We start from the raw sequence: 25,734 nt of genomic DNA, 5'->3' as shown, positions 1-25,734 counted from the left end.
TCCGTTTGTTCGGCTCAGAGGTCTCCATTGCTTCAATCGGAGCGGAGCCATAGATCCCACTCCTCTTGGTCCTCCAGGCTATCCGATCATGACTTGGAGAGGGTGGTCAGTAGGCTCCTAAAGTCGCAGGCACTGGCCAAAATGTTGACCAGCCCTTCTCAACAGACTGGCTATCCTTGTGTCTTCAACAGTTCCTCCTCCGACTCTTCCACTGTGTTCGAAGCCGGAGCTTGTTGGGGCTCGAATCGTAGGAACGTCTGAGCCGATGCCACACCTTTCGGCTCCCTCATCGGCTCCGATCTCTTCATTGGTTCCGTCCTTGGAGGGATCCGGGCGCCGAGACTCCCTCGTCGGCTCCGAGGGGGCGAGTGGCATTGGACCCTTGTCCGACCCTGTTCTCCCTCTCAGGGCCTCGGCGCAGGTGAGCTCGGTCCCGACATCGGCCTCGGAGCCATCCCTCTCGGTGCCGGGAGGGGTTCACATCTCTTTGGAGTGGGGACCCTCTTCTCTGCCTGATAGGGGCACCTTCAAGGTCATGAGGAGCGTGCTGACTCCTGTGTCGGCTCCGCGATTGGCTCCTTCGGCTACTCCCCCCATGGTACCTGCATCGGTCTCTGTCCACCCTCCTGACCCCAAGCATGGAGAACAGACGCTCCAGGTCGCCCAATTTGGGTGTATCTCCCTCTTCCAAGGCCTCCCCTGATCATTTAGAGGAGCCCCCTCCGAAGAGAAGATGTAAGAGGAAACATGTTGACTCCCCCGAGGTCAGTCACGTCTGACACCGACTTGGAGGATTCGGAAGGGTCCCCAAGGTCCCCCCTCTGAGGATGTCTCCTTTTCACACATCCTTGAGATCCTTAGGCAGAGGGGGAACTGGACTGCCTTTAACCCTTCCGAGGACGAGTCGGTGTACCTGGATGCGTTTGGTTCTTGCCCTTCCACCTCCTGGGTGTCTCCGCCTTTTAACCGCTCATGGAAGTGGTGGCTTGGAAACCGTGGACAGCCCCGGACACAGTGTAACCAACTCCCCGCAGGCCCACTAAATTCATTACAGCCCCATCTGACAAACCGTTTCTGACAAAGGGTGTCCCTGTTGATGCCATGGTGGTGGCGGCAGCCACTAAGGAATTGGCTGACCCTTCGGTGCCTGTCCATCCACCTAATAAAGAATCTAGGACAGTGGACAGGTACGGGAAGCGGATGTTTTCTTCAGTGACCTTTTCCATGCGATCGCTGAATTATCTGTGCCATTTCACCCGCCTTCAAAGGGATCTTCTCAAGGAACTGGGTGATACCCTCCAGGATCCATCAGCTGCGGGGTCTCAGGAAAAGATTAACTCCCAGCTGGCGACCCTTAACTCTATAGTCAACTCCTCCATGCAGCTCATTTCTTATGCAGCCAATGGGGCGAGTAGGGCTGTAGGTACAGGCGTGGCTTTGAGATGACATGCCTGGATGCGGTTATGTAACTTTGCTGACCCCTTTAAGGCGTCCTTCACCAATATCCCCTTCGATGGTTTGGCTTTGTTTGGACCACAGGTGAAGGATACCCTTCCCAGGTGTGAGCAGGAAGGCAAGACTCTCTCTGCCGTGGGAGTCCGTTTTTCTACTCCCTCTAGACCATACCCTAAAGGTCAGAAGTGTGGACAAATGTGGTTTCGGAAACCCCAGGGAGTCGTGCCTGACGCACGTGGAGAGTTTCCCTCCATGGGCAGAGGAGGGAACAATAATAGTCGCCACCCAAGGGGCACAGGGGGTCCGCAAAATCAGGGTAGCAGAGAATCTTTCTCTGACAAACCCTTTCAGCACCCCTGAGGGGCTGCCCGACTGTCCACCTTCGGAGGCAGTCGGTGGAAGATTGTTACTGTACCCAGAAGCCTGGCAACTCCTCACACAAGACAAATGGGTACGGTCCATCATATCCGAGGGTTACAAAATCCCCTTTGTCCACACCCCTGTACAAACAAACAGGTCCCTTCCAGATGTTCCACCCTGTCTAAGGGAACAAGCAGTACTAGAAATTTCAAAACTGCTAGAAAAAAGGGCCATCCAGCCAGTCCCAGCAGACCAGCAAGGGTCCGGGATTTACTCCGTTCTTTTTGGTACCAAAAAAAAAACAGGGGACTGGAGACCCATTTTGGTTCTCAGCAGGTTAAACGAATCTGTTCAAAGAACGAAGTTCCGGATGGTCACGCTTCAGTCCAGTCTACCCTTTTTGGGTCAGGACAATTGGATGTGCTCCATAGACCTTCAGGATGCGTACTACCATATCAAAATGACAGACGCTCCAGGAGGTTTCTCCGCTTCTGGCTGGGAGCCAGTCACTGTCAATTCAGTGCCCTGCCCTTTGGTCTCACCACAGCCCCCAGGGTGTTCACCAAATGCATGGCAGTGGTTACGGCTCACCTGAGACGGCGAGGATTCCTTATCTAGACGACTGGCTCCTAACTGCTTCCACCAGGCATCAGCTACTCCGAGCCAGGGATTATACAATCCAAACTTGCTCCGAGCTAGGTATCTCTATAAACTTCGAAAAGTCTGCATTGTCGCCTTGTCAATCTATAACTTTTATAGGCGCAATATTAAATACAAAAGAGCTGTCGGCAAAACTTCCCTTAGAAAGAGTATCAGACATTCGCCGACATGTTCAAACCTTACTACAGTGCAAGAGAATACAGGCCAGATTTGTACTGAAAACCTTGGGTCTCAAGCAGCAATCACATTACTTCCCCTGGCTCGTTTTCACATGTGGATTCTTCAATGGATGCTTTTTACCCAATGGTCTTTTCAGCATCTTCCGATGTCTCACAACATAATAATCACCCAATCATGCAAAGACCACCTTTCTTGGTGGATGGTCTCCTCTCAAGTACTTCAAGGCAGACCGTTTGTTCTTCCTCCTCCTGTGACAACGGATGCCTCCCTGATCGGGTGGGGGGGGCATGTCAGGGCAGGACTGTCCAGGGCACTTGGCAACCCCTAGAGTACCACCTGCACATAAACGTCTTGGAGATGAGAGCAGTACTTTTAGCGTTGCAAGCTCTTCAGGACTCTCTACCTACCGGGACTATTGCAATTCAGACGGACAATATGTCTGTAGTGTGGTACATCAACCAGCAGGGCAGAACCAGGTCCTATCCCTTATGTCGAGAAACACTCAGACTCTGGCAGTGGGCGATCTCCTCTCAACGGTTTCTGATAGCAACGCACATCCCCAGGAAGTCCAACGTCATAGCGGACAGGTTAAGCAGAGCCATTCTCATGCCTCACGAGTGGTCTCTCAATCAGTTAGTAGCGGACAAAATTTTCCACAGATGGGGTCAAACTTGCTGTGACCTTTTCGCAACCCCTCTCAACAGCAAGTGCGACGCCTTCTTCACTCTCTTCCCCCTCCCCGGCCACTCCCCCGGAGACGCTCTAGTTCACGATTGGCCCCGGGGTCTTCTGTATGCCTTCCCTCCTTTTCCCTTAATTCCAAAACTGATTCAGAAAGCGACCGCATTGGGATCCAGGATGATCCTCATTGCCCCTTACTGGCCTCAACAAATTTGGTTCCCATTCCTGCATCGTCACCTGCTGGAGCAGCCCTGGAATCTGGACCCAGTGCCAGACCTCTTGATCCATCAGTCGGGCGGGCTCCACCAATCCCTTCAGTCTCTCAACCTCACAGCTTGGTTGCTCCACTTCCATCCTTAGCCAGGCTTCCACATATTTCTCAGCCAGTGCGTGAAATCATCCTTTCTTCGCACAAATCTACTACCAGAAAGACTTATGCTAGTAAGTGGAAACTTTTCTCTTCCTGGGCAGAGGCTAGAAATATAGACCCCTTTACAGCCCCTGTCCATAGCATTCTAGATTTTTTGGCAGAACTTTTACTAGCAGGTTCCTCATCTGCCACCATTAGAGTCCAGTTGGCTGCTATCGCTAATTTCCATGCTGGCCTGTCAGAGACCAGCATCATGTCCCACAAACTTTGTAAAGCTTTTCTTAAAGGGACTATTTTACTTAGGCCCCCGGTTAAAGATCCCCCGCCTCCGTGGGATTTGAACCTGATATTAACTTCATTGATTCTCCCTCATTTTGAACCTGTGGCGTCCTGTTCCTTAAAATTACTCTCCTGGAAGACTCTCTTCTTAGTAGCCATCACCTCAGCTAGAAGAGTGTCGGAACTTCAAGCCCTCTGTATTCGTCCTCCTTATCTTGTTTTTCACAAAGATAGAGTTTCACTCAGGACTAATCCTTCCTTTTTACCCAAAATACCTTCAGAGACAAATCTGAATCGGGTTATTGATCCTCCTGTCTTTTTTCCTAACTATTCGAACAGAGCTAAACAAAAGTTGCACTATTTGGACGTTCACAGGCAATTACGTTTTTATTTGGATAGGACTAAACAAACAAGAAAATCGGACCAACTCTTCCTGTCCTATGCTGAGGGCAAGCAGGGCCTACCAGTTTCTAAAGTAACCTTATCCAGGTGGTTGGCCTCTATTTGATTTACCAACTGAGACATAAAGAACTCCTTACAAAACCAAAAGCTCATTCCACCAGAGCATTAGCTACGTCGGTAGCTTTTCAGGCAAGACTTCCAATGGAATCTATTTGTGCTGCAGCCACATGGGCCACTTCTCATACTTTCATTTCACATTACAGGTTGGATATGGCCTCCAGGAGTCGAGCTGATTTTGGTTCCACTGTGCTCAAGAGTCTGTTCCGATGAGCCGCCCAGGGCTAAGGTGCTAGGGACGCTGTCCCATCCAGCAAGAATGAAGGCGAGATAGACAACATAACATTAAGAAGTTATGTACCTACCATAACGTTCCATGTTAGTTGTCTTCTCCCCTTCTTTCTTGTGTCCCACCCTCCATCCCCCTAGCCTGGACAGACCGAGAAGAATCCCCTTTCAGGCCTTCTTCCTCTGGTTGACTCTCTTCTAGGTTACGTCCTCCTCTGTTTTTAGCACTGTAGGTAAACCTTGTAGTGGAGACAGGTGTCTCCATGGTGTTAGCTCTACCAAACGAGATCTGGGTATCTGTCGCCTAGCATTGTGGGATATGGGGAAGCCTCGAGCTGGTAAATAGCTCTCGAGCTTTAGTATAAGGCCGAGTGGCTCCGAACCCATCCAGCAAGAAAGAAGGCGGGAAGAAGACAACTAACATGGAACGTTATGGTAGGTACATAACTTCTTATTTGTCAGCAACCGGCCCTCCCTCCGTCCCCCTAACCTATATGGATGTTCAAAGGACTCCTGCTGTCATGCTGGATTGTTTCCAGGTTAGAGTAGGGAGGTGGTTCTTGGTATCGTATGGTTTATGGATAAGCAAACTCGATCTGAGGTCAGAAAGTGTTAGCAGGGGGTTATGGGTAAGGGGGAGGAGCTCGGATCTTAGCTGTTGGAAGCTGCCGGCTCTGATCCGATATGGATCCGATAACCCATAGGTTGCTGACAAATGAAGTTTACCTACTCAGATGGAACGTTATGGTAAGTACATAACTTCTAATTATCAGCCAGGGAATTTCTCAGGATTACAAGGTATGTGGTTTCCACAATTCTTATGATTCCCTTAGCCAGACTTCACATGAGAAAACATTTAGTGGTACATCAGGTCAGTCTGGACTCCACATCTGCACCCTTTATTTTTATCTCAATTCTGAGGTTTGAGAGGAGGAAGGTTGTAGTGTGGGTAGAATAGTTATCTTGGAATCTAGGTCTCCCATTCTCCCTTCCCCTTCCCTTTCAGCGTGTCACAACAGATGCTTCAGATTTTGGGGCGGGGGACTGCAATAACAGGGGGAAATGCAAGGTGTGTCGAACAGAGGATGGACAAAAGCATATGGAAGTTACTATCACTAGCTTCAGTGGCCAAGCCTTTGTGTTCCCAGCACTGGCTTCTAACATCATGACTGACCTCTGCTGTCCATCTGTGGCCCTGTTATCAGAACAGTAGCTTTAACCAGATGGGAACCAACCTGCACCCCCCCATATGCACTGCCCTTCATTCCTGCCTTTGTCGTCAGGTTCCCTAGCCTATAGTCCTAGTCAGAATACGTTTGCCTGAGCTGAAGTCAGGGCTTTATTCCTCTCAACCGCTGGCTCAGGCTGTAAATGCAGGGCACTGAGGTTTTAACTTTGACAGGACAAAGTCAGTATAAACAAATACCACCAGCAAGTAACACTGCTAACTGATTGGATTACAAGGTCTCTAAAGTCACCATGTCTGTATGGCTTACTGAATGCATTAAATTCTTTGAAGAAAAATATGATCACGGTCTGACATCCACACCTGCTGTACATAAACAATGCAGTGGTAGCTATATATTGGGTATTTTTCAGTAATGCATCTTTGTATGGATGCTCTTGAGGCTGTGGCATGGAAGATTTGTGCATACCATCACTCAACACTACAGTTTAGATGTGATCTCCAGCTCAACATTCTCGTTTGGAGCTGCCATTTTACATGGAATGCTTGTTCAAGGTCCTTATTTGGAACTGCCATTTTACATGGAATGCTTTCATAATGACTGCCAGGGAGCCGAGCTGCAGCCCATACACTAAAGTATTGAGGATGGTGGATGGGATCATCCTAGATACAAAAGTACATACCCTAAAAACATATGTGGATGATTACAGTCCATACCCTTCAACATACCCAGCACAACTCTTTTTAAGATGAGACCTAGAGGAAGTTGTCCTAAGATATAATTTTATTGTTTATGCTTGTTTCTACTTGGTTGTGCTTTGCTGTTAACTGACACGCGTATCTGTTTGGAGAGAAATAGTAGAGTGGTGCATAATGGGTAGGGAAGGAGTTGTAGTTGTGTTCATATGCCATATCTTGGGACTGATGACAAGTCCTGATTATTTTTAACCTTTTCTATTCTTTGAAAAGTACATCAGCCAGTATTATTTTTTTGTGAATTCCATACCCTCCATTATTTAAAAAGATCTGCACTATAGAGTATAAATAATTCGGCCTTGGTAAAGAATTAACTGTTTTTTTTAATGATCACAGAATACTTTCACGTTTTGCATTTTATTCTGTATGTGATTGCAGAAGTAATGCCTCTTGTATTTACTGATTATTATAATTTTACCATTTTTGGTGTTTTTTGTATAGGTATTCCAATAAGAACAACACTCGATAACTCGACTACAGTGCAGTATGCTGGACTATTTCACCAGCTTACAATGAAAGCCAGAAGTACAGTGAGAGATATTGATCCACAAAATGACCTTACCTTTCTCCGAGTTAGATCAAAAAAACATGAAATTATGGTGGCACCAGGTTAGATATGCTAATTTGTTATTTTTTATTGTTTTATGCATTTCAAAGTGATCCTCATGCAGGTATTTTAACATCTTTTGAGAAGCACAGCCTATTTTAATTAATCAGAAGGAATTTTGGCAGTAACTATTACATAAAGGATTTTTCCTAATCTGTGTGGAGGTAAATCCAGGCTGATATTTCCAGTGGTAATTTCCCCCCATTCGTTAAACATTGTAGATTTCACAGTTCTGCCTTGGACTGGTGAGAGTCCTCCATAATTATTAACAAGTGCCAGATGTTATGACTGTTCAAAAAAGTTTTTTGCTTAACTGCATTTTCTAGTTTGCAGTGTAGCTAGCCAGCATGTTTTTTTTATAGGTGGGAAATAGCTGTAGTAACCAGGTAAACACACGCACACACACACAGGAATCCCATGCAAGACTCTACATAAACTGGAAAAGGAAGTTGGGATTGGATGGACCCTGAACCCATGAGGCAGAAATCTTACCATTAAGCCCCCTTGCTGCACAGAAGAAGTGGGATTTTATTTGGTATTTTTTATGGTAGCAGAAAAAAAGCAATTCATGAGACCAGTACTTATTTGTAGTCAAAGAAAGTTCATAATGCATGTTTTGAAGTAATTTCTTGCTGTTGTGCACCATCAAACATGGATGGCGACCTGATTTTATAGAAAATAAGTATCTCCATATGCCAGTGCCTACAATATGGAAAAAAATGACGTTCTGTGTGGGTAGCTTCCAATTATGTTTTCAGCTCTCCAGTTTGTCCTTTTTGCAGCTAAGTGTTTACTTCAGTTTCTGCATACTGTTGCAGACACTGCTGAATTTAGGGCTTATAAACTACAGAAATACTCACCTGAAGGTATTCTTGTTTTCCAAAGGAGGAGTCCATCAGTCAGTGACGCAGCATTTCTGTATGACCTCTGAAGGTTTAGTCTGTGTGTGAGGTCCTATGTGGTGCAGATTCATACTTTTAACTCTACAGCAGTTAAACAGTTGCTTTGCATCTGAATACTGAACTAAAAAAAGGAGAAAGAAAAAGGAAAATTTAACATTATTGGGATAAGAATCATGCTGTAACCTCACTACTGAACTCTTACTTCTGCAGTGGCGTACCTTGCAGCAGTCATTTAGGATGATTCTCTTAAGCTTTTTAAGCAGCGCACTTAATGACAACAGCAGGGGGCAGACGAGGAGGAGGAGGTGAAGTTCACAGTGTATAAAAGAGAAGTCATTATTCGGTTACAAGACTGATGATTTTACATATTCTGTCATACTCTTGTAAAAGCACACAAGTTTTCCTAAACTACTAAAAGATGATCATTACTTTTTTTTCCATCTAGGAAACAAATAACTTTGTTCTTTTGAATTTCTTTTTCCTTTTTAATTTCTCTGTGGTTTGTTCTAATGCTGTGATAGAAGTGCACCCCATTCCAGAATCAGGATACAATTAGAGTTTGTGAAATAAGAATTGCTTCAGTCTTTGATGTTTGACTAGAATGCTCTTCTCAGTAACTGCATTGTGCCCAGAATTGCTGCATTTATCGGTAGCATTATTTTAAGTATACTGATGCTTCTAGTAGTTCTGGCAGGGGCGGCCCGTGCTATTGGACTGCCGGACTGCAGCCCCCTCAACAAAAGAACTAAAAAGAAATTAAAAAAAAAAAAGAAAAATGAAAAAAAAAAAGTTTAAAATTCGTGGACTTCGTGCATGCGCAGTAGTCCAGACTACTGCGAGTCTACTGCGCATGCTCCCGGCAGTCCAGGTAGGGAAAGATGAGGAGACGTCTGTGCACTTTTAAAGTGCACAGACTCGCTGGGAAAACGCATCAGGGCCGGACTGCAACACCAGCAGTCAGTCTCTCTCGTCGGGAAGGGTTTGGATCGTGGGAATCACGCGGGTCTTTGGATTATTGCGCGGGCACATTTGGATTACGCTATTGAGAATGGGCAGCAAGGACAGGTAAGTATGTTAATTAGTTTACTGTGTAGAATGGTAGGGAAGTTTAGGTGTGTGTGTGTGTGTGTGTGTGTGTGTGTGTGTGTGTGTGTGTGTGTGTGTGTGTGTGTGTGTGTGTGTGTGTGTGTGTGTGTGTGTGTGTGTGTGTGTGTGTGTGTGTGTGTGTGTGTGAAAATGCCCCAGGTGCTCATGGTGGTGTGGTAGGGAATACCTCAGGCTTGAACCCTGTACCCTGTATGCAGGTGTTAAAGACTTTAGTTCCCTACCCACCATCATTTGTAAAAAAATTGCATATTTTTGCCTCATATTTGATCTGATCTGTTCCTCATAATATCTGTGGTTTGTAAATGTTGCAATGCTTGATATTTGATGGTGTAGTAGTAGCATTGTTGCCTCACAGCTGCAGGTTCTCAGGTTTGATTCTTGGCTGGGGTTCCTTCTTTGTTGGGTCGTTTGCTTGATATTTGATGGTGTAGTAGTAGCAGTGTTGGGGTTCCTTCTTTGTGGGGTCTGTTTGCTTGATATTTGATGGTGTAGTAGTAGCATTGTTGCCTCACAGCTGCAGGTTCTCAGGTTTGATTCTTGGCTGGGGTTCCTTCTTTGTGGGGTCTGTATCTTCTCCCTGTGTTTGTGTGGGTTTGCTTTTGTGTCCTCCCATGTTACAAAGACATGTCTGCATTATTTCTTCCTGGGCCTCTGCTGAAAATTTTTTTTGTTCCAAGTCAGACTGTCCTGATTAACAAATGTTAAATAAAATTGACAGGCATTTGAATTTCAGACTTCAGGTTTCTGAATGTTTAATTTCTTACATATTTGATGGTGCAGTGGCAGTATTGTTGCCTCATAGCTACAGGATTTGTGGTTTGATTCTTGGCTGTGGTGCCTTCTTTGTGGAGTCTCCATCTTATCTCTGTGTTTGTGTGGATTTGCTCTGGTATCCTGCCATTTTACAAAGACGTGTCTACAGTATTTCTCCCTGGGCCTCTGCTGAAAATTGTTTTGTTCCATCAGAAGTAAAATTGACAGGCATTTGAATTTCAGACTTCATAGTCTTCAGAAAATACATAGTAAAACAACTTTTTTTTCTAGCAATAAATATATAGTAACACAACCTTTTATTATAGCAATTTTTTAAGTTTATAAGATGACTATTTGAAATTTTTCCTTATTTTTGGGACTGTAATACCCTGTTAGTGGCTTTGTCCAGGTTTTTTGTGCTAAGGTTGACAGCTATGGCAAGAACTGAATTCACTGAATATGAGGGCTGTATTCCCTCATTACTGGGTTTGTCCAGGTGTTTTGTGCCAAGAGGTTGACAGCTATGGTGAGAACTGAATTAATTAAATGATAGCCATTTAAGTTTCAGTCTTCCTCTCGTTCACAAAACAGCTGATTTGGCGTAGTGGTATGTTGCTCTTGACTGTTTTGCACAGGGACCTTGTCTGTAAAATGTACGGTGGTAACACAGCATTTTTCTTTCACAAAGCAGGTGATTTGGCATAGTGGTATGTTCTGACTCTTTTTGCACAGGGACTTTGGCAGTAAAATGTATGGTGGTACCGTGGTAACACAGCATTTTATTCTAGCAGCTTTCCAAGATTATACAAGCAATGTTTAATGTGTCCTTGGTTTTGCCCTTTGACTCACCCCAATAAATTTGGCTTTTTCCAGACTTCTTGTGCTGCGAAGTTGAGATGCAGTTGAGTATTGAGCAGATTTTACAAGGAGCTGAGAGCTGCAGGGAAGAGAAGTTTAGTGCTAATAGCACAACAGGCTGTGTGCTTGCTTTTGATGCAGAAGGTTGTTGGTTCTACTCCCATAAGGGGTGAATGCTGAAAGGTAAGATACTAATTATGAGCCTGTTATCAGTTTGCCATCCATTTCCTATTGCAATATTACTAGCTTATTTTTAATGTAATTTAGGCAATTTATTCCACAGGGGCATCAGACACTTTATTGTTCGATGAAACCATGAAATATAAAGGTGATTGCTAGCACCAACCTCTTCATTGCAGATTTATTTAACGTGGAATTATTTAGATGACTTTTTTGCTACTTCAGAGATTGTGCATATTTACTGATAATAGTGGACTGTAGAAGTTTGAATAGACTTTTATGATGGAAATGTTCTGAATTGGAAAATTTTGTTTCATTGTTTACTGGAAAAATGTTCAAAGCAATAGGAAGGTGTATCAAAGAGCACATGTATGTTTCATATGCAAGGGGCCTATGATTTGAAAACAGCCCAGAATTAATTTTTATCTGCCACAAGTAAAATGTATTTTCTTTGAATGTGGATTTTAATGTTGTTTCAGTGAATGTGAGTTTCAAGGGCAGAGAAGGTTTAATGCCAAGTTTGTTATGTCTTAGTGTTTGCGCTGTAAAATGCAAAAATAAAACTTTCAAATGAAGTTCAAATCATTATAGAAGTAAATCAGTATGCACATTAGTGTTTATGGTAAATGGAGTGAAATAGCAAATTAATGGATCATTGGAATGGCTGCAGGGAGGCTCCATTCGACCAGGGTTTTGTGAGGGGGAAGGACGGCAAACTTAGACAGCCCCAGCTGAACCATACCTCCCAACTGTCCAGATTTTCAAAGAATAAATAGATGTTTTGCTTCTTATTTTTGATTTGTTCCTCATAAAAATTTGTGGTTTTCTGGCAAATCATTTAGGAATTAAGTCCCTAAATAATGACACACCTAGTTTCAGACTTCATAACCTTCAGAAAAATGCATGCTAAAGTAAGACCTGTTCTATCAACTGTCCCAGTTTATAGAAGAGCATTTTTTAGTACTGTTTATATGTTCCCCCCAATATATTTGGCCTTGTCCAGATTTATGTCCCAGTTTATACAAGAGCAATTTTTAGTACTGTTTATATGTTCCCCCAATATATCTGGCCTTGTCCAGATTTATTGCATTAACAGGTTGAGAGGTACATGCAAATAAATTGCTTTATAGAATTAGGCATAGCCAAACCTCTGAACTGTCCCTGATTTTGACTCTTCCCCTAATGATCCCTCCACAAAATAGCAATTTTGGAAGAAAACATGGAGGGTTTATAATTAAGAAATAACTGTAATAATCAGATTACTTTTATTTCAGAAATGCATGTAGATTATTTTATTTTGTCAGCTGCTCAAGTTAGCAGTACTAATATTAAAGTGTCCCTTCTTTGACAGGTTCCCAGCTGTATTGTGTTGTTGTTTTATATTTTTACATCACATTTTTTGGTCCATTTTTCATAAAATTGTGTTTTTTTGGCAAATTAGTGACAAATAATTAAAGACTGAAGTTAGAAAATAATGACAGACATTTGAGTTTCAGATTTCATACCATTCAGAAAATTCATACTAATGCAATACCTCTATTGGCTTTCTAAGGTTATAAGAGCGATATTTTAAAAATTGTCCTTATTTTTGGGCCTTTGTCCCATTTCTTTGTATGGCTTTGTCCAGATTTCTTGCTCTGAGGTTGAGAGGTATGACAAATGTGTCAGGGCCATCACAAGTCAGCCAGAGACATTTCAAACTGTGACATACTTGTTACACCCCACTCCCCCATGTAGTGACTCTGGATGTGTTGAAGCAAGGCAAGGAGTAGTTATGCAGTGTAAATGTGCAGAGAATCCCACCCATCCAAGGTAGACACAAGTACTAGAGTGGCTTTTCATCTGTCCTTGATTTTTGCAGAATGGTCTGGTTTCTGTCATATTTTTTGTACTGTTGATTTATGCTTATTACTCAAAGTGCATGTTGCTCTGTGTTTAAGTAGCAATACTTTAATGACCATCAGGTAAGCTTGGCTGAGATTGCAAGATGCAAGTAAGCTTTAATAAGCATGCTGTTAAAGAATTGCCAACATTGAAAACCTTTCTGTTGCCATGTAGAGAATACTTAACTAGATAATGTATAAGCCTTGGGTATTGAAATGCATATGCCAGTATTTGTAATAAAGGACAGAATTACATTATTTTAAGAGTCTCATTACACTTGGAGACTGTCATCTCTGCAGGCTTTAACCATAAACCGAATGCCAATCGTGTGGTCTATAACCTGTACAGTAATCCTTTTAAGCAATGTATCTTGAGCTTATTTCTTGTTTGCTTTTCATTTTTTACTTTGATCATGTTTTCCCCATGAAGCAAGTAGTTGTCAGGCAGCAGGTCTTTTTTTGGATAAGGAACATTTTTACAAGTGGGGGCATCAGAGATTTCTACTTTCAGCATGTTACTTGTTACTTTAATAAAGCTGAATATAAATTATAATTAGAACTGCAGTGCAAGAAGTGGTTTGAGTTGAGTGCTGCTTGTTTTTCTTATACTTGATTTTGACTGGCATTCCATTAATGTATTTAAAAAAAAGTAATTTATTTCGTCATGCCTCACAACCTTTTTTGTTTCCATCTAGATATTAAGCTGTCATGCAGCCAATGCATTGAAATATTTTTATTCTTCTACACTTCATTTTGTCTTGATTGGACTCTCATGACAACTGTTTGGCACCCAATGCAGTATATTTAGTTTTTGTGGTTTGCTACTACAGGTGTTTGTGTGTGTGGTAGGGAATACCTCAGGCTTGAATCCTGTACCTAGTATGCAGGTTTTAAAGACCTTAATTCCCTACCCACCACCATTTGTGAAAAAAAAACCTGCAGATTTTTGCCTCATGTTTGATCTGATCTGTTCCTCATAATATCTGTGGTTTGTAAATGTTGTAATGCTTGATATTTGATGGGGCAGTTGTAGCATTGTTGCCTCACAGCTGCAGGTTCTCAAATTTGCTTCTTGGCTGGGGTGCCTTCTTTGTGGGGTCTTTATCTTCTCCATGTGTTTGTGTGGGTTTGCTTTTGTGTCCTCCCATGTTACAAAGACATGTCTGCATTATTTCTTCCTGGGCCTCTGCTGAATTTTTTTTGTTCCAAGTCAGACTGTCCTGATTAACAAATGTTAAATAAAATTGACAGGCATTTGAATTTCAGACTTCAGGTTTCTGAATGTTTAAGTCCTTGCATATTTGATGGTGCAGTGGTAGTATTGTTGCCTCACAGCTATAGGTTTTCTGGTTTGATTCTTGGCTGGGGTGCCTTCTGTGTGGAGTCTGCATCTCCTCCTGTGTTTGTGTGGATTTGCTCTGGTGCCCTGTCATTTTACAAAGACGTGTCTGCAGTATTTCTCCCTGGGTCTCTTCTGAAAATTGTTTTTATTCTGTCAGCAGTAAAATTGACAGGCATTTGAATTTCAGACTTCATGTTCTTCAGAAAATACATAGTAACACAACCGTAACACAACCTTTTATTCTAGCAATTTTCTAAGTTTATAAGATGAATATTTGAAATTTGTCCCTATTTTTGGGACTGCATTCCCTCATTATTGGCTTCATCCAGGTCTTTTGTGCTAAGGTTGACAGCTATGGCAAGAACTGAATTCACTGAATGTTTGAGGGCTGTATTCCCTCATTACTGGGTTTGTCCAGGTGTTTTGTACTAAGAGGTTGACAGCTATGGTGAGAACTGAATTCACTAAATGATAGCCATTTAAGTTTCAGTCTTCCTCTTTTACAAAACAGCTGATTTGGCGTAGTGGTATGTTGCTCTGTTTTGCACAGGGAGCTTGGCAGTAAAATGTATGGTTCTAGCAACTTTCCAAGATTATACAAGCAATGTTTGTGTTCCTGGTTTTTGGGCTTTTGACCCCAATACATTTTGGCTTTTTCCAGTTTTCTTGTGCTGCAAAGTTGAGTATTGAGTAGATTTTACAAGGAGCTGAGAGCTGCAGGGGAACAGAAGTTTAGTGCTGCTTAAGTGAAGTTGGTTTGCCTTGTTAATAGCACAACAAGTTGTGTACTTGTCTTTGATGCAGAAGGCTGTGGATTCTACTCCCAGAAAGGGTGGATGCTGCTGTACTGAGAATGTTCTCCTTGGTGAAGATACTAACTATGAGTTCGTTATCAGTTTGCCATCCATTTCCTCTTGCAATATTACTAGCTTATCATTTTTTTAATGTAATATAGGCAATTTATTCCTGAGGGGCAATGGGCACTTTTTTTCGATGAAACCATGAAATATAAAGGTGTTTGCTAGCAGCAACCTCTTCATTAGTTACAGATTTCTTTAATGTGGAATTATTTAGATGACTTTTACTTCAGAGATAGTGCATATTTACTGATAATGGACTGTAGAATTGTATATATTTACTGATAATGGACTGTAGAATTGTGCATATTTACTGATAATGGTGGACTGTAGAATTGTGCATATTTACTGATAATGGTGGACTGCGGAAGTCTGAGTAGACTTTTATGATAAATGTTCTGATTTGTCATTATGGGTGCATGCATTTTGTTTCATTGTTTACTGGAAAAATGTTCAAAACAAATTTAAAACGCCCTCTAACAACTGTAATATATTGTACAAGGAATATAATTTAGTACAATGAGGAAGGTGTATCAAAGAGCACATGTATGTTTCATATGCAAGGGGCCTATGATTTGAAAACAGCCCAGAATTAATCTTTATCTGCCACTGGCAAAATGTATTTTCTTTGAATGTGGGTTTCAATGCTGTTTCAATGAATGTGAGTTTCAAGAGCAGAGAAGTTTTAATGCTAAGTTTTCATTGTGAGACTTTAGTGTTTGTGCTGTAAAATACAAAATAAAACTTTCAAATGAAGTCCAACTCATCATACAAGTAAAGCAGTATGCACATTAGTGTTTATGGAGTGAAATAGCCAAGTAATGGTTCATAGGAATGGCTGCAGAGGCTCCATTCAACCATGATTTTGTCAGGGGGGAAGGGCAGCAAACTCAGACAGGCCCAGCTGAACTATACCTCCCAACTGTCCAGATTTTCAAAGAATGAATAGATTTTTGCTTCTTATTTTTGGTTTGTTCTTCAAAAATTTGTAGTTTTCTGGCAAATCATTTAGAAATGAAGTCACTAAATAATGATACACTGAGTTTCAGACTTCATAACCTTCAGAAAAATGCATGCTAAAGTAAGAACTGTTATTCTATCAACTGTCTCAATTTATACAAGGGCAATTTTTAGTACTGTTTATATGTTCCCCCAGTATATTTGGCCTTGTTCAGATTTACTGCATTAACAGTTTGAGAGGTACATGCAAATAAATTGCTTTATAGAATTAGGCATAGCCAACCTCTCAACTGCCTCCGATTTTGGCTTAAAATGTTGCTCTTCCCCCTAATAATCCCTCCGCAAAATAGCAATTTTGGAAGAAAACATGGAGGGTTTACAATTAAGAAATAACTGTAATACTCAGTTATAGATTACTTGAAATGCATGTAGATTCTTTTATTTTGTCAGCTGCTCAAGTTAGCAGTACTAATATTAAAGTGTCCCTTCTTTGACAGGTTCCCAGCTGTATTGTGTGGCTATTTTATATTTTTGCATCACATTTGGTCCATTTTTCATAAAATTGTGTTTTTTGGCAAATTAGTGACAAATCACTAAAGACTGAAGTTAGAAAATAATGGCAGACATTTGAGTTTCAGATTTTATACCCTTCAGAAAAGTCATACTAATGCAAGACCTATTCTATTATCTTTCTAAGTTTATTAGAGCAATATTTAAAAATTGTCCTTATTTGTGGGCATTTGTCCCACTTCTGTGTATGGCTTTGTCCAGATTTCTTGCTCTGAGGTTGAGAGGTATGACACGTGTCAGGGCCATCACAGTAAGCCAGAGACATTTCAAATTGTGACATACTTGTTGCACCCCACTCCACCATGTACTGACTCTGGATGTGTCCAAGCAAGGCAAGGAGTAGTTATGCAGTGTAAATGTGCAGTGCGCCCCCCCCCGCATCCAAGGTAGACACAAGTACTACAGTGGCTTTTCATCTGTCCTTGATTTTGCTTTGCAGAAAGGTCTGGTTTCTGTCATATTTTTGTACTGTTGATTTATGCTTATTACTCAAAGTGCCTGTTGCTCTGTGTTTAAGTAGCAATGCTTTAATGACCATAATGTAAGCTTGTCTGAGATCATAAGATGCAAGTAAGCTTTAATAAGCATACTGTTAAAGAATTGCCAACATTGAACGCCTTTCTGTTGTTGTCATGCAGAGAATACTTGACTAGATAATGTATAAGCCTTTGTTATTAAAGGACAGGATTCCATTATTTAAAAAAGCTCATTACACTTGTTGGAGACTTCCAGTCATCTCTACAGATTTTACTCGTAAACTAAACAGAATGCCAATCTTGTGTGGTCCATAACCTGTATAGTAATCCTTTAAGCAATCTATCTTGAGCTTGTTTCTTGTTTGCTTTTCATTTTTTACTTGCATGTTTTCCCCATGAAACAAGTAGATAGTTGTCAGGCAGCAGGTCTTTTTTTGGATAAGAAACATTTTTACAAGTGGGGGCATCACAGAGATTTCTACTTTCAGCATGTTACTTGGCACTTTAATAAAGCTGAATATAAATTATAATTAGAACTGCAGTGCAAGGAGAAGTGGTTTGAGTTGAGTGCTTCTGGTTTTGCTTGTACTTGATTTTGACTGGCATTCCAGTAATGTATTTAAAAAGTAATTTATTTTTTCATGCCTCACAACCTTTTGTTTCCATCTAGATATTAAGTAAGCTGTCATGCAGCCAATGCATTGAAATATTTTTATTCTTCTACACTTATTTTTGTCTTGATTGGACTCTCATAATGATGGTTTGCCACCCAGGGAAGTGTATTTAATTAAAGTTAGTTTTTGTGGTTTTGAGCATAGCTCCTCCCCTTTCTGGTTGGCCACACCCCTTCCCCTTGACCCCACCCATTCAGCTGGCTCCTGCAGCCCCCCTTTGATTTGAAGTCACCAGCCGCCACTGAGTTCTGGAACTGTTTGGGTGTCTTCATCCCATATTGCTCTAGTTTCTGCTTGCATATCCTGGTATTTTATGGCTTTGTGCCTGTCTGCATGCAGGACTCTGTAATCGTTATATGCAGCTATTTCAGTGTTAATGATACTTCTGTCCTTTTTTCTTTGAATACTAATACATGACTTTCTTGCTTCTACTTTCCTAACTGTTGTTAATGGATGATTTCATGTGGTCAGAACTTTTTTATTGTCAGTAATTCTTTGTGGTTCATGTATCCAATGCTTCTCGACTAGCTGTGTGTTGTAGTGTTTACACTAACCCCAGTGCAGCAGTCATGCCACATTGTTGCGTCTCTTAGTGTGCAGACCCTCCGCCATGAGAATATCACAATCAGCAACAAGATGTGCAGCTGTTTCTAGATGTTCTTCATCTCACATTGCTGCAGTCATAACCTGTGGGTAGTCCGCTGTCCTCGGTCGGCCCGAATACCAAAGTGTTAGGCTGGCGTTGGTCATAGTCGCTCAGGTCTGACGTCAGTACGCAGTGGTACTAAAGCGCATGACCGACGCCATATCCTCAGTCTTTCTTGCCGCATGGTCCGAAGCAGAAGCAACGTTTGCAAGTGCCGTTCGGCGTCCTGAAATTTTCGTATTCTGAGTTTCAGACCGAAGACCAAGTTGGGCTAAGTACCCCGTTGGGGAATATTTTTGTCTTTTCTTGCCTCAGTTAAATCCGGATGCCAGAAAAAGTTAATAATTGTATTTCTTGTGGGAAACAGATACCTCATAGGGACTATCACTCTCTTTGTATTCCTTGCTTGGGGCCTGAGCACGACGTAGTCGGGTGTCGCTTTTGCGCTAGATTTAACAAGCGCACCATTAAACGCAGGTTCGATTGTGCTAGACTTTTTTTTGGTAAGAGGTGTAATTACAACATGCCGTCGGATCCTCCGACGCCCGCTACCGCTAAGAAGCGGAAAGATAAATCGTTAAAGTCTAAGCAGGATGAGTCGTCCGTTGCGGACGCCGGTTCTTTGGAAACTACGGTGGAATCTGTGGAGCCAGCCGAGGTTTCAGCTGAGTCTCAGGGGGAGCCTTTAATATTACAGGAATTGGCCTCTCAGGAGTTAGGTCAGGCCGAGGGGGCCTCTCAGGTTTCTGTAGTTCCTTTTTTACATAAGGTTGTTAGGCCTTCTACTTCTGTCACTAAAGCTCCTTCTAAAGCTAGGCCTGGTCTTTCTGGCACAGGCGTCAGCCCTAGTTCTGCAGGCTCTGTTCCTAAAAAACATATGCTAAAAATGGCAGAGGATTTGATTACTTTAATCAGAGGTTCTATGCCCCCCCCAGATAAGAGGCCTAGGGTGGAGACAGAGGTGGAGGGTTTGGAGCATTCCTCAGATTACTCTTAGTCTTCAGCTGAGGACATTCAGGATTTTCCTCCCTATTCTAATTCGGATGCAGAGGACTCCTGTCCTCCTGCTTGTCCTCCAGAGGATTTTTCTTTTTCTGAAACCCTGCATTCCATGAGGGAGCATTTTAAGTGGGAAGGTCAGGATTTCTCCGATTCTCGTAAGAGGCTTAGGGAATTTTTGTTTTTACCACAGCATAGGCCCTTGGCCATTCCCCCTGTTTTGGATGTTGTTCAGGATGTTTTTTCTGAGGCTTCCCTTAATCCTGATTCTTTACCTCCGGCCCCTGTCAAGCCAGACAGGTATTACAGAGTTCCAGAGGCTCATAAATATTTATATAAGAGTCCTAGAGCTGACCCAGAAACTATTAGCCAGGGACCTAAGGGTGTCAGAGCTTCTGTAGTAAAGAATCCAGTTCCTCTGGATAAAGATTCTAGAGCTTTGGATAGGTGGGGTAAAAAAGTGTATACCTCCTCCACACTAGCTATGAGGGCTTTGAATTGCCAGTTTCATATGCTGAAGTACCAGAATTTCCTGTTGAGTCAGTTGAAATCTAAGGTAGATGCTTTAGCTGAGGGTATAGAGTGTAAGGAATTGCAGGATTTAGTTCATGCCTCTGATCAGGTAGGTAAGCATTCCTTGCAGTGTGGCTTTGATGCTCTTCAGGCTTCCTCCAGGGTGGCTGCCACTGGCTCAGTTATTCGTAGGCACGCCTGGCTTAAGGATCAGAATTTGTCAGAGCATGTTAAAGCTCAAATTTTGGATGCTCCCCTCCAATCTGAAGTTCTTTTTGGTTCTCCTGTGGAGTCAGTTTTGAAGAAAATGGAAGACAAGGCTAAGTCCATGCAGACAGTTAAGGAATTTTTACAAGTGCAGCCCCCTAAGTTTAGCAGAAATTGGCCTGCAAAAGGATGGGCCTATCCTTCTTCTGATTACCAGTCTAAGGGCAGATCTAGACGTGGTAGGGGCAGAGCTCATGCTCAGGGTTCTTTCAGACCTAGGACGTGGAGTTCTCCTGCACAATCTTCTGGTGAGGGCAGGGGTCAGCCTTTTCGTAAACAGACCCAATGACCTGTATCTTCAGCTGCCAGATTCCTCCTCTCTGGCAGCTCCTCTAGGAGTAAAGTTGGCACTTTTCAAGCAAAATTGGCTTTTGGTCACCCAGGACAAATGGGTGTTGGACATCATCGATCGAGGCTACAAGTTTTATTTTCACACCTTGCCTCCTTTCAAGGGCATGCCGGACGTACCTCCTCAGCAAAAGCTGGAGGCTCACAAACAAATTTCTTTACTTTTAAAAATGGGGGCTATTCAGGTGGTACCTCCATCAGAAGTAGGCCTAGGATTTTATTCTCGCCTGTTCCTTGTGCCAAAGAAGGGGAACACTTGGAGGCCAATTCCGGATTTATCTATTCTCAACACATACCTGGATATCCCAAAATTCAAGATGTTAACTTTGCAGCAACTTCTGCCTCTGCTAGGCAAAGATCACTGGATGGTAACTCTGGATCTCAAAGAGGCTTATCTTCACATTCCTATCAGGCCCAGCTGCAGGAGGTTCCTGCGTTTTCGGGCTGGTACTTTTCATTATCAGTTCTCTGCATTGCCCTTTGGCTTATCTACTGCGCCCAGGGTGTTCACAAAGGTCCTGGCTCCTGTGATAGCCTTCTTGAGACTACGAGGAATACAAATTTACCCTTATCTGGATGATTGCCTGATTCTTGCTCAAGACAAAGTCGAGTTACTTCAGCATCTACAGTATGTAATGGCAGTGTTAAGGTGCCTAGGGTATTCTGTGAACGAAACAAAGTCCAGTCTAGTACCCTCTCAGGACATGTGCTTTCTGGGTGTGAGACTGAATACAGCCTCTCAGATGGCTTTTCTGACCCCGGACAAACAAAGAAATCTTCCCCTATACTTTCAGCAATTATCCCTGTTGTCCAGGCTGACTGCAAGGACAGTCCTTCAAGCCTTGGGGTTCATGGCATCTTGTATTATGGTACTTCCCAATGCCAAACTACATATGAGGAAGCTACAATGGTATCTCAAAAGTGTATGGACTCAACACTGCCACGATTTGGACACTGTCATTCAGATAATACCTTGCATCCAAAGGGAATTTTTGTGGTGGGCTCAGGAATGTCACCTAAACAAGGGACTCTCTGTGTCCCGACCAGAGGCGAGTCAGATCTTAATGACAGATGCCTCGGACATGGCTTGGGGAGCACATTTCAATGGGAGATGGGTTCAAGACACGTGGCCTCCCAGACTACAGCATTTGCATATCAACATGAAGGAGATGTTAGCAGTCCAATTTGCACTGATGGCTTTCAAGGATCTACTTCAACCGGGACAGGTGTTGATTCAAACAGACAACACAACAGTCATGTGGTACATCAACAAGCAGGGGGGAACCCATCCGTACCCTCTTTGCAGACGAGCTATGATTTTGTGGGCGACTGCTCTGAGTTTGCACCTCACTCTTCAAGCAAGGTTTCTGCCAGGAGCACAGAACTCCTTAGCAGATGTTTTGAGCAGGCAAATGGTGGATCCCCACGAGTGGAAATCGGATCCTCATGTATTTCAACAGTTGACAGTGGCTTGGGGAACTCCAGACATAGATCTGTTCGCATCCCCACAAAATTTCCAACTGCCAAAATTTTGCACAAAGATGTTTCACCCAAAAGCTTGGAAAGTGGATGCTCTATCTTTCAGTTGGAACAACCTTCACGTCTACGCCTTTCCTCCTCTGCCTCTCCTTCCCAAGGTACTCTTGAAGGTCAGACAGGACAAGCCTTGCATGATCCTTATAGCTCCAGATTGGCCACGTCAGCACTGGTACCCTTTGCTGAGGAGCCTCCTTGGCCTTTGCCAACAATTCCACACCTTCTGTCTCAGGCAAGCAATCATTTCCTCAATGTCAGGATCCAGTCCCTGCATCTGACAGCCTGGCATATTCTGTTTTAGACCCAGGGGGGTCGCAGCTTCCTCAACAAGTTTTAAATGTAATTTTGGAAGCCAGACGGCCTAGTACAAGGAAAGTTTATGCTGATAAATGGAGGAGATTTTTTCTTTGGAGCACAGCAAAGAGTTTTGATGTTTCAAGGCCTCATTTGAGTGTTACACTACAGTACCTTACAGAATTATTAGACAAGGGTTTGTCTTTCTCCTCCGTGAAAGTTCATGCTGCAGCCATTTCTGCTCACTATGACTGTGACCCACCATTATTTTCTCACCCCTTGTTTAAGCAATTTCTTAGAGGTGCAAAGAACATAAGACCCCCACGTAGAGCTCCTACTCCTTCCTGGGATCTCAATTTTGTGTTGGAAAAGCTGACTTTACCTCCTTTTGAACCTGCAGCTACATCTGAGTTGAAGTTTTTGTCTTAGAAGACTGCTTTTTTGTTGGCCATTACGTCTGCTAGGAGGGTATCTGAATTACAGGCTCTAATGGCAGTTGAACCCTTCCTAATATTTCATAAGGATAGGGTATCCTTGCGTACTAACCCTACTTTTATGCCTAAAGTTGTTTCTGATGTGGCCTTGAACCAATCTATTCATTTGCCTACTTTTTATGCTGATCCCCAAAATAAAGGGGAAAAAATTTTGCACTCTTTGGATATTCACAGGCAATTACGTTATTATTTGAGCAGAACTAAAGGGTTCAGGCAGTCTCAACAGTTATTCATTTCTTTTGCCTTGGGTTCACAAGGAAAACCTGTTTCTAAGCAAACTATTTCTAAGTGGATTAGCCATTGTATTGCTTTTTGTTATTCTCATCATGGAAAGGAGGTTCCGGCTGGGATTAGACCTCATTCCACTAGGGCCACTGCCACTTCTACTGCTTTTTTAAGGGGAGTAGCTACTAAGGATATTTTGGAGGCAGCTACTTGGAGTTCAGTGCACACTTTTACTAAACATTACCATCTCCCTCTTTATTCCAAATCTAGGGCTGGGTTTGCCACTGCAGTTTTACAGGGCATGTTAGCAGCTCCTAGTGCTTTTTGATTCTGCCAACCTCCCTTACCTTTGCTTTGGGATTCTACCCACAGGTTATGACTGCAGCAATGTGAGACGAAGAACATAGTACAGTTTTGTACCTACCATAAATGTAGATGTTCGAGGATCCACATTGCTGCAGTCCAATTTACCCTCCCTCCTTCCCCTCTGTAGTTTAGGGTTGCTGTGTTGCTTTTGGGGTAATTATTTTTTCTGTAATTGGTGGTTGGGTATTTTCTATTTTTGGCTATGGCCTTTCTTTTCTAGGCCTTCTGACATCTGGGGCAAGAAAGACTGAGGATATGGCGTCGGTCATGCGCTTTAGTACCACTGCGTACTGACATCAGACCTGAGCGACTATGACCGACACCAGCCTAACACTTTGGTATTCGGGCCGACCGAGGACAGCGGACTACCCACAGGTTATGACTGCAGCAATGTGGATCCTCGAACATCTACATTTATGGTAGGTACAAAACTGTACTTTTTATATTACCAAACCTGCATTTGTCTATATCTCTGACTTTTTTCTTTTTGTATAAAGTCTGTAAATTACGGTAAATAGCCCAGTGTCTTGAGCTGCCATTAATAACCTTTTATCTTTTAGTTTAAATCGGTCTCCTCTTAGCCATACATGAATCAAATCTTGATCACCATGAGGTCGTACCAGGAGTTCCTTATACTTGCCACTGTAATTGTGGGCTTTCCAATTTTTCACCCATTTTCTTTGTGTCCTTTTCTTTATATTCTTTCTTTTGTTTTTGGACACATCTTGTTGCTATATGATGTTTGTGTAATTCTAGTTTAATTTCTATTCCCAGTCCTTTCCAAAATGTTTCTACTAATCTGAGCAAAAATGCCATTTTAGCACTTGTTTGTTCATGTTCTAGAACTTTTTATTGTTTGCATCTGATAATATAAACAAATGTATATGCAGTCTCAAGAATTCAAACCAATACATACAGTTTTGAAAACTATATTGCAGAAAGAAAGCATTAAAATTACACCTGCTGTCTTTACTACCAGCAAGCATAAGGGGATGTACAACTGTGGTGACTGTAAATGTTGTCTTTATATCTTAGAGGGTCCCTACATCTGTTTGGACAAACTACATCATACCTTATCTGTACCCGGTAGGTTTTGTTGTAGGACTGTGAGGGTGGTTTATATAAGTAAATGTTATGGATTAGTGCATTTTATGTAGGGATGACAACTAGAAAGTTACAGGATCGTATAAAAGAACATACATACAGTATAAAAACAAAAATGCCCTTTACAAGCATTCCATAGAATGTGACCGATATGAAAAGTACTTGATGTTAAGTTGTCAATCTCGCCTTCATTCTTGCTGGATGGGTTCGGAGCCGATCCTCGGCTCCGACTCGGCACTTGCTAAGCTCGAGAGTCACTTTTACCAGCTCGAGGCAGCCCCATATCCCATGATGCAAGGCGGTAATTACCCAGATCTCGTTTGCCGCTTCGCTAATGAGGTCATCTTTTTTACCAGCTCCTGGTAAGTGATTTTATATTGTTGTTAGTCAGGATACTTAGATCCAGTTCCCTAAATTTTTTACTTTATAGCAATTTTAGTAAATCCTATTCACTTAGCTCCATACCCCTTTCTTTACCTTATTCTTAGGTCTTAGAGCTTTGGGCCTTAGGCCTTACCCTCCCTTACAGTTCCTGTCAGGATTTCCTAGGTGTGGGCGTTGTGTGGTGTATTTCCACTTAGTTCACTCTTCCATAGTTTTCTGTGTTTCGGGCCTTAAGCTTTTTCCCACCCTCACAGTTCCTGTCAGAAATTAGGTGTGTGTGTGTTGTGTCACTGTTAATAATAACTAATTATTTACTCTTAATAATAATTTAGTTATTAGTATCCTTTTTTGGTCTGATTGTGTGTGTGTGTGTGTGTGTGTGTGTGTGTTAGGTCAGACATGTCTAAGGATACTAGGGTCTCTGGTTTCAAGAAGTGTGACTCGTGCTGTCAGAAGATGTCTCTGACAGACGGTCACACTTCTTGTATTTATTGCCCGTGACCCCTACACCTGCAGGACTCCTGTGCTATCTGTCATTCCTTTAGCCAGAGAGTCCTGCAGGAACGTAGAAATAAATTGATCCTCAGGGGTCTCCTTAAGCCTGAGAGCTCCCCGGCCAAGGTCGGTTCCGGGAAGCCTTCCAAGACCCAAGCTTCGGTGTCCAAGTCGATGGTCTTGGTTTCGACTCCGTCTGGAGCCGATCTTTCCTTAGTGG

At 42.6% G+C, this 25,734-nt stretch overlaps 1 protein-coding gene across 1 annotated transcript in view; it reads left to right on the top strand.

The window, feature by feature from the left end:
• Window positions 1-25,734, top strand: part of DYNLRB2 (dynein light chain roadblock-type 2) — a 268,106-nt gene that overhangs the window by 111,248 nt on the left and 131,124 nt on the right. The window contains exon 3 of the mRNA XM_044081803.1: window positions 7,116-7,283. Within this exon, the coding sequence (XP_043937738.1) occupies window positions 7,116-7,283 (168 nt within the window). The remainder of the gene's footprint in view (window positions 1-7,115; window positions 7,284-25,734) is intronic.

Source organism: Protopterus annectens, chromosome 8.part1 (genome assembly GCF_019279795.1).
Source record: "Protopterus annectens isolate FY-2018-M chromosome 8.part1, PAN1.0, whole genome shotgun sequence".
Classification (NCBI taxonomy): Eukaryota; Metazoa; Chordata; order Ceratodontiformes; family Protopteridae; genus Protopterus; species Protopterus annectens.
Note: the sequence above shows the minus strand (reverse complement) of the source record. Positions and strands in the feature narration are given on the sequence as shown.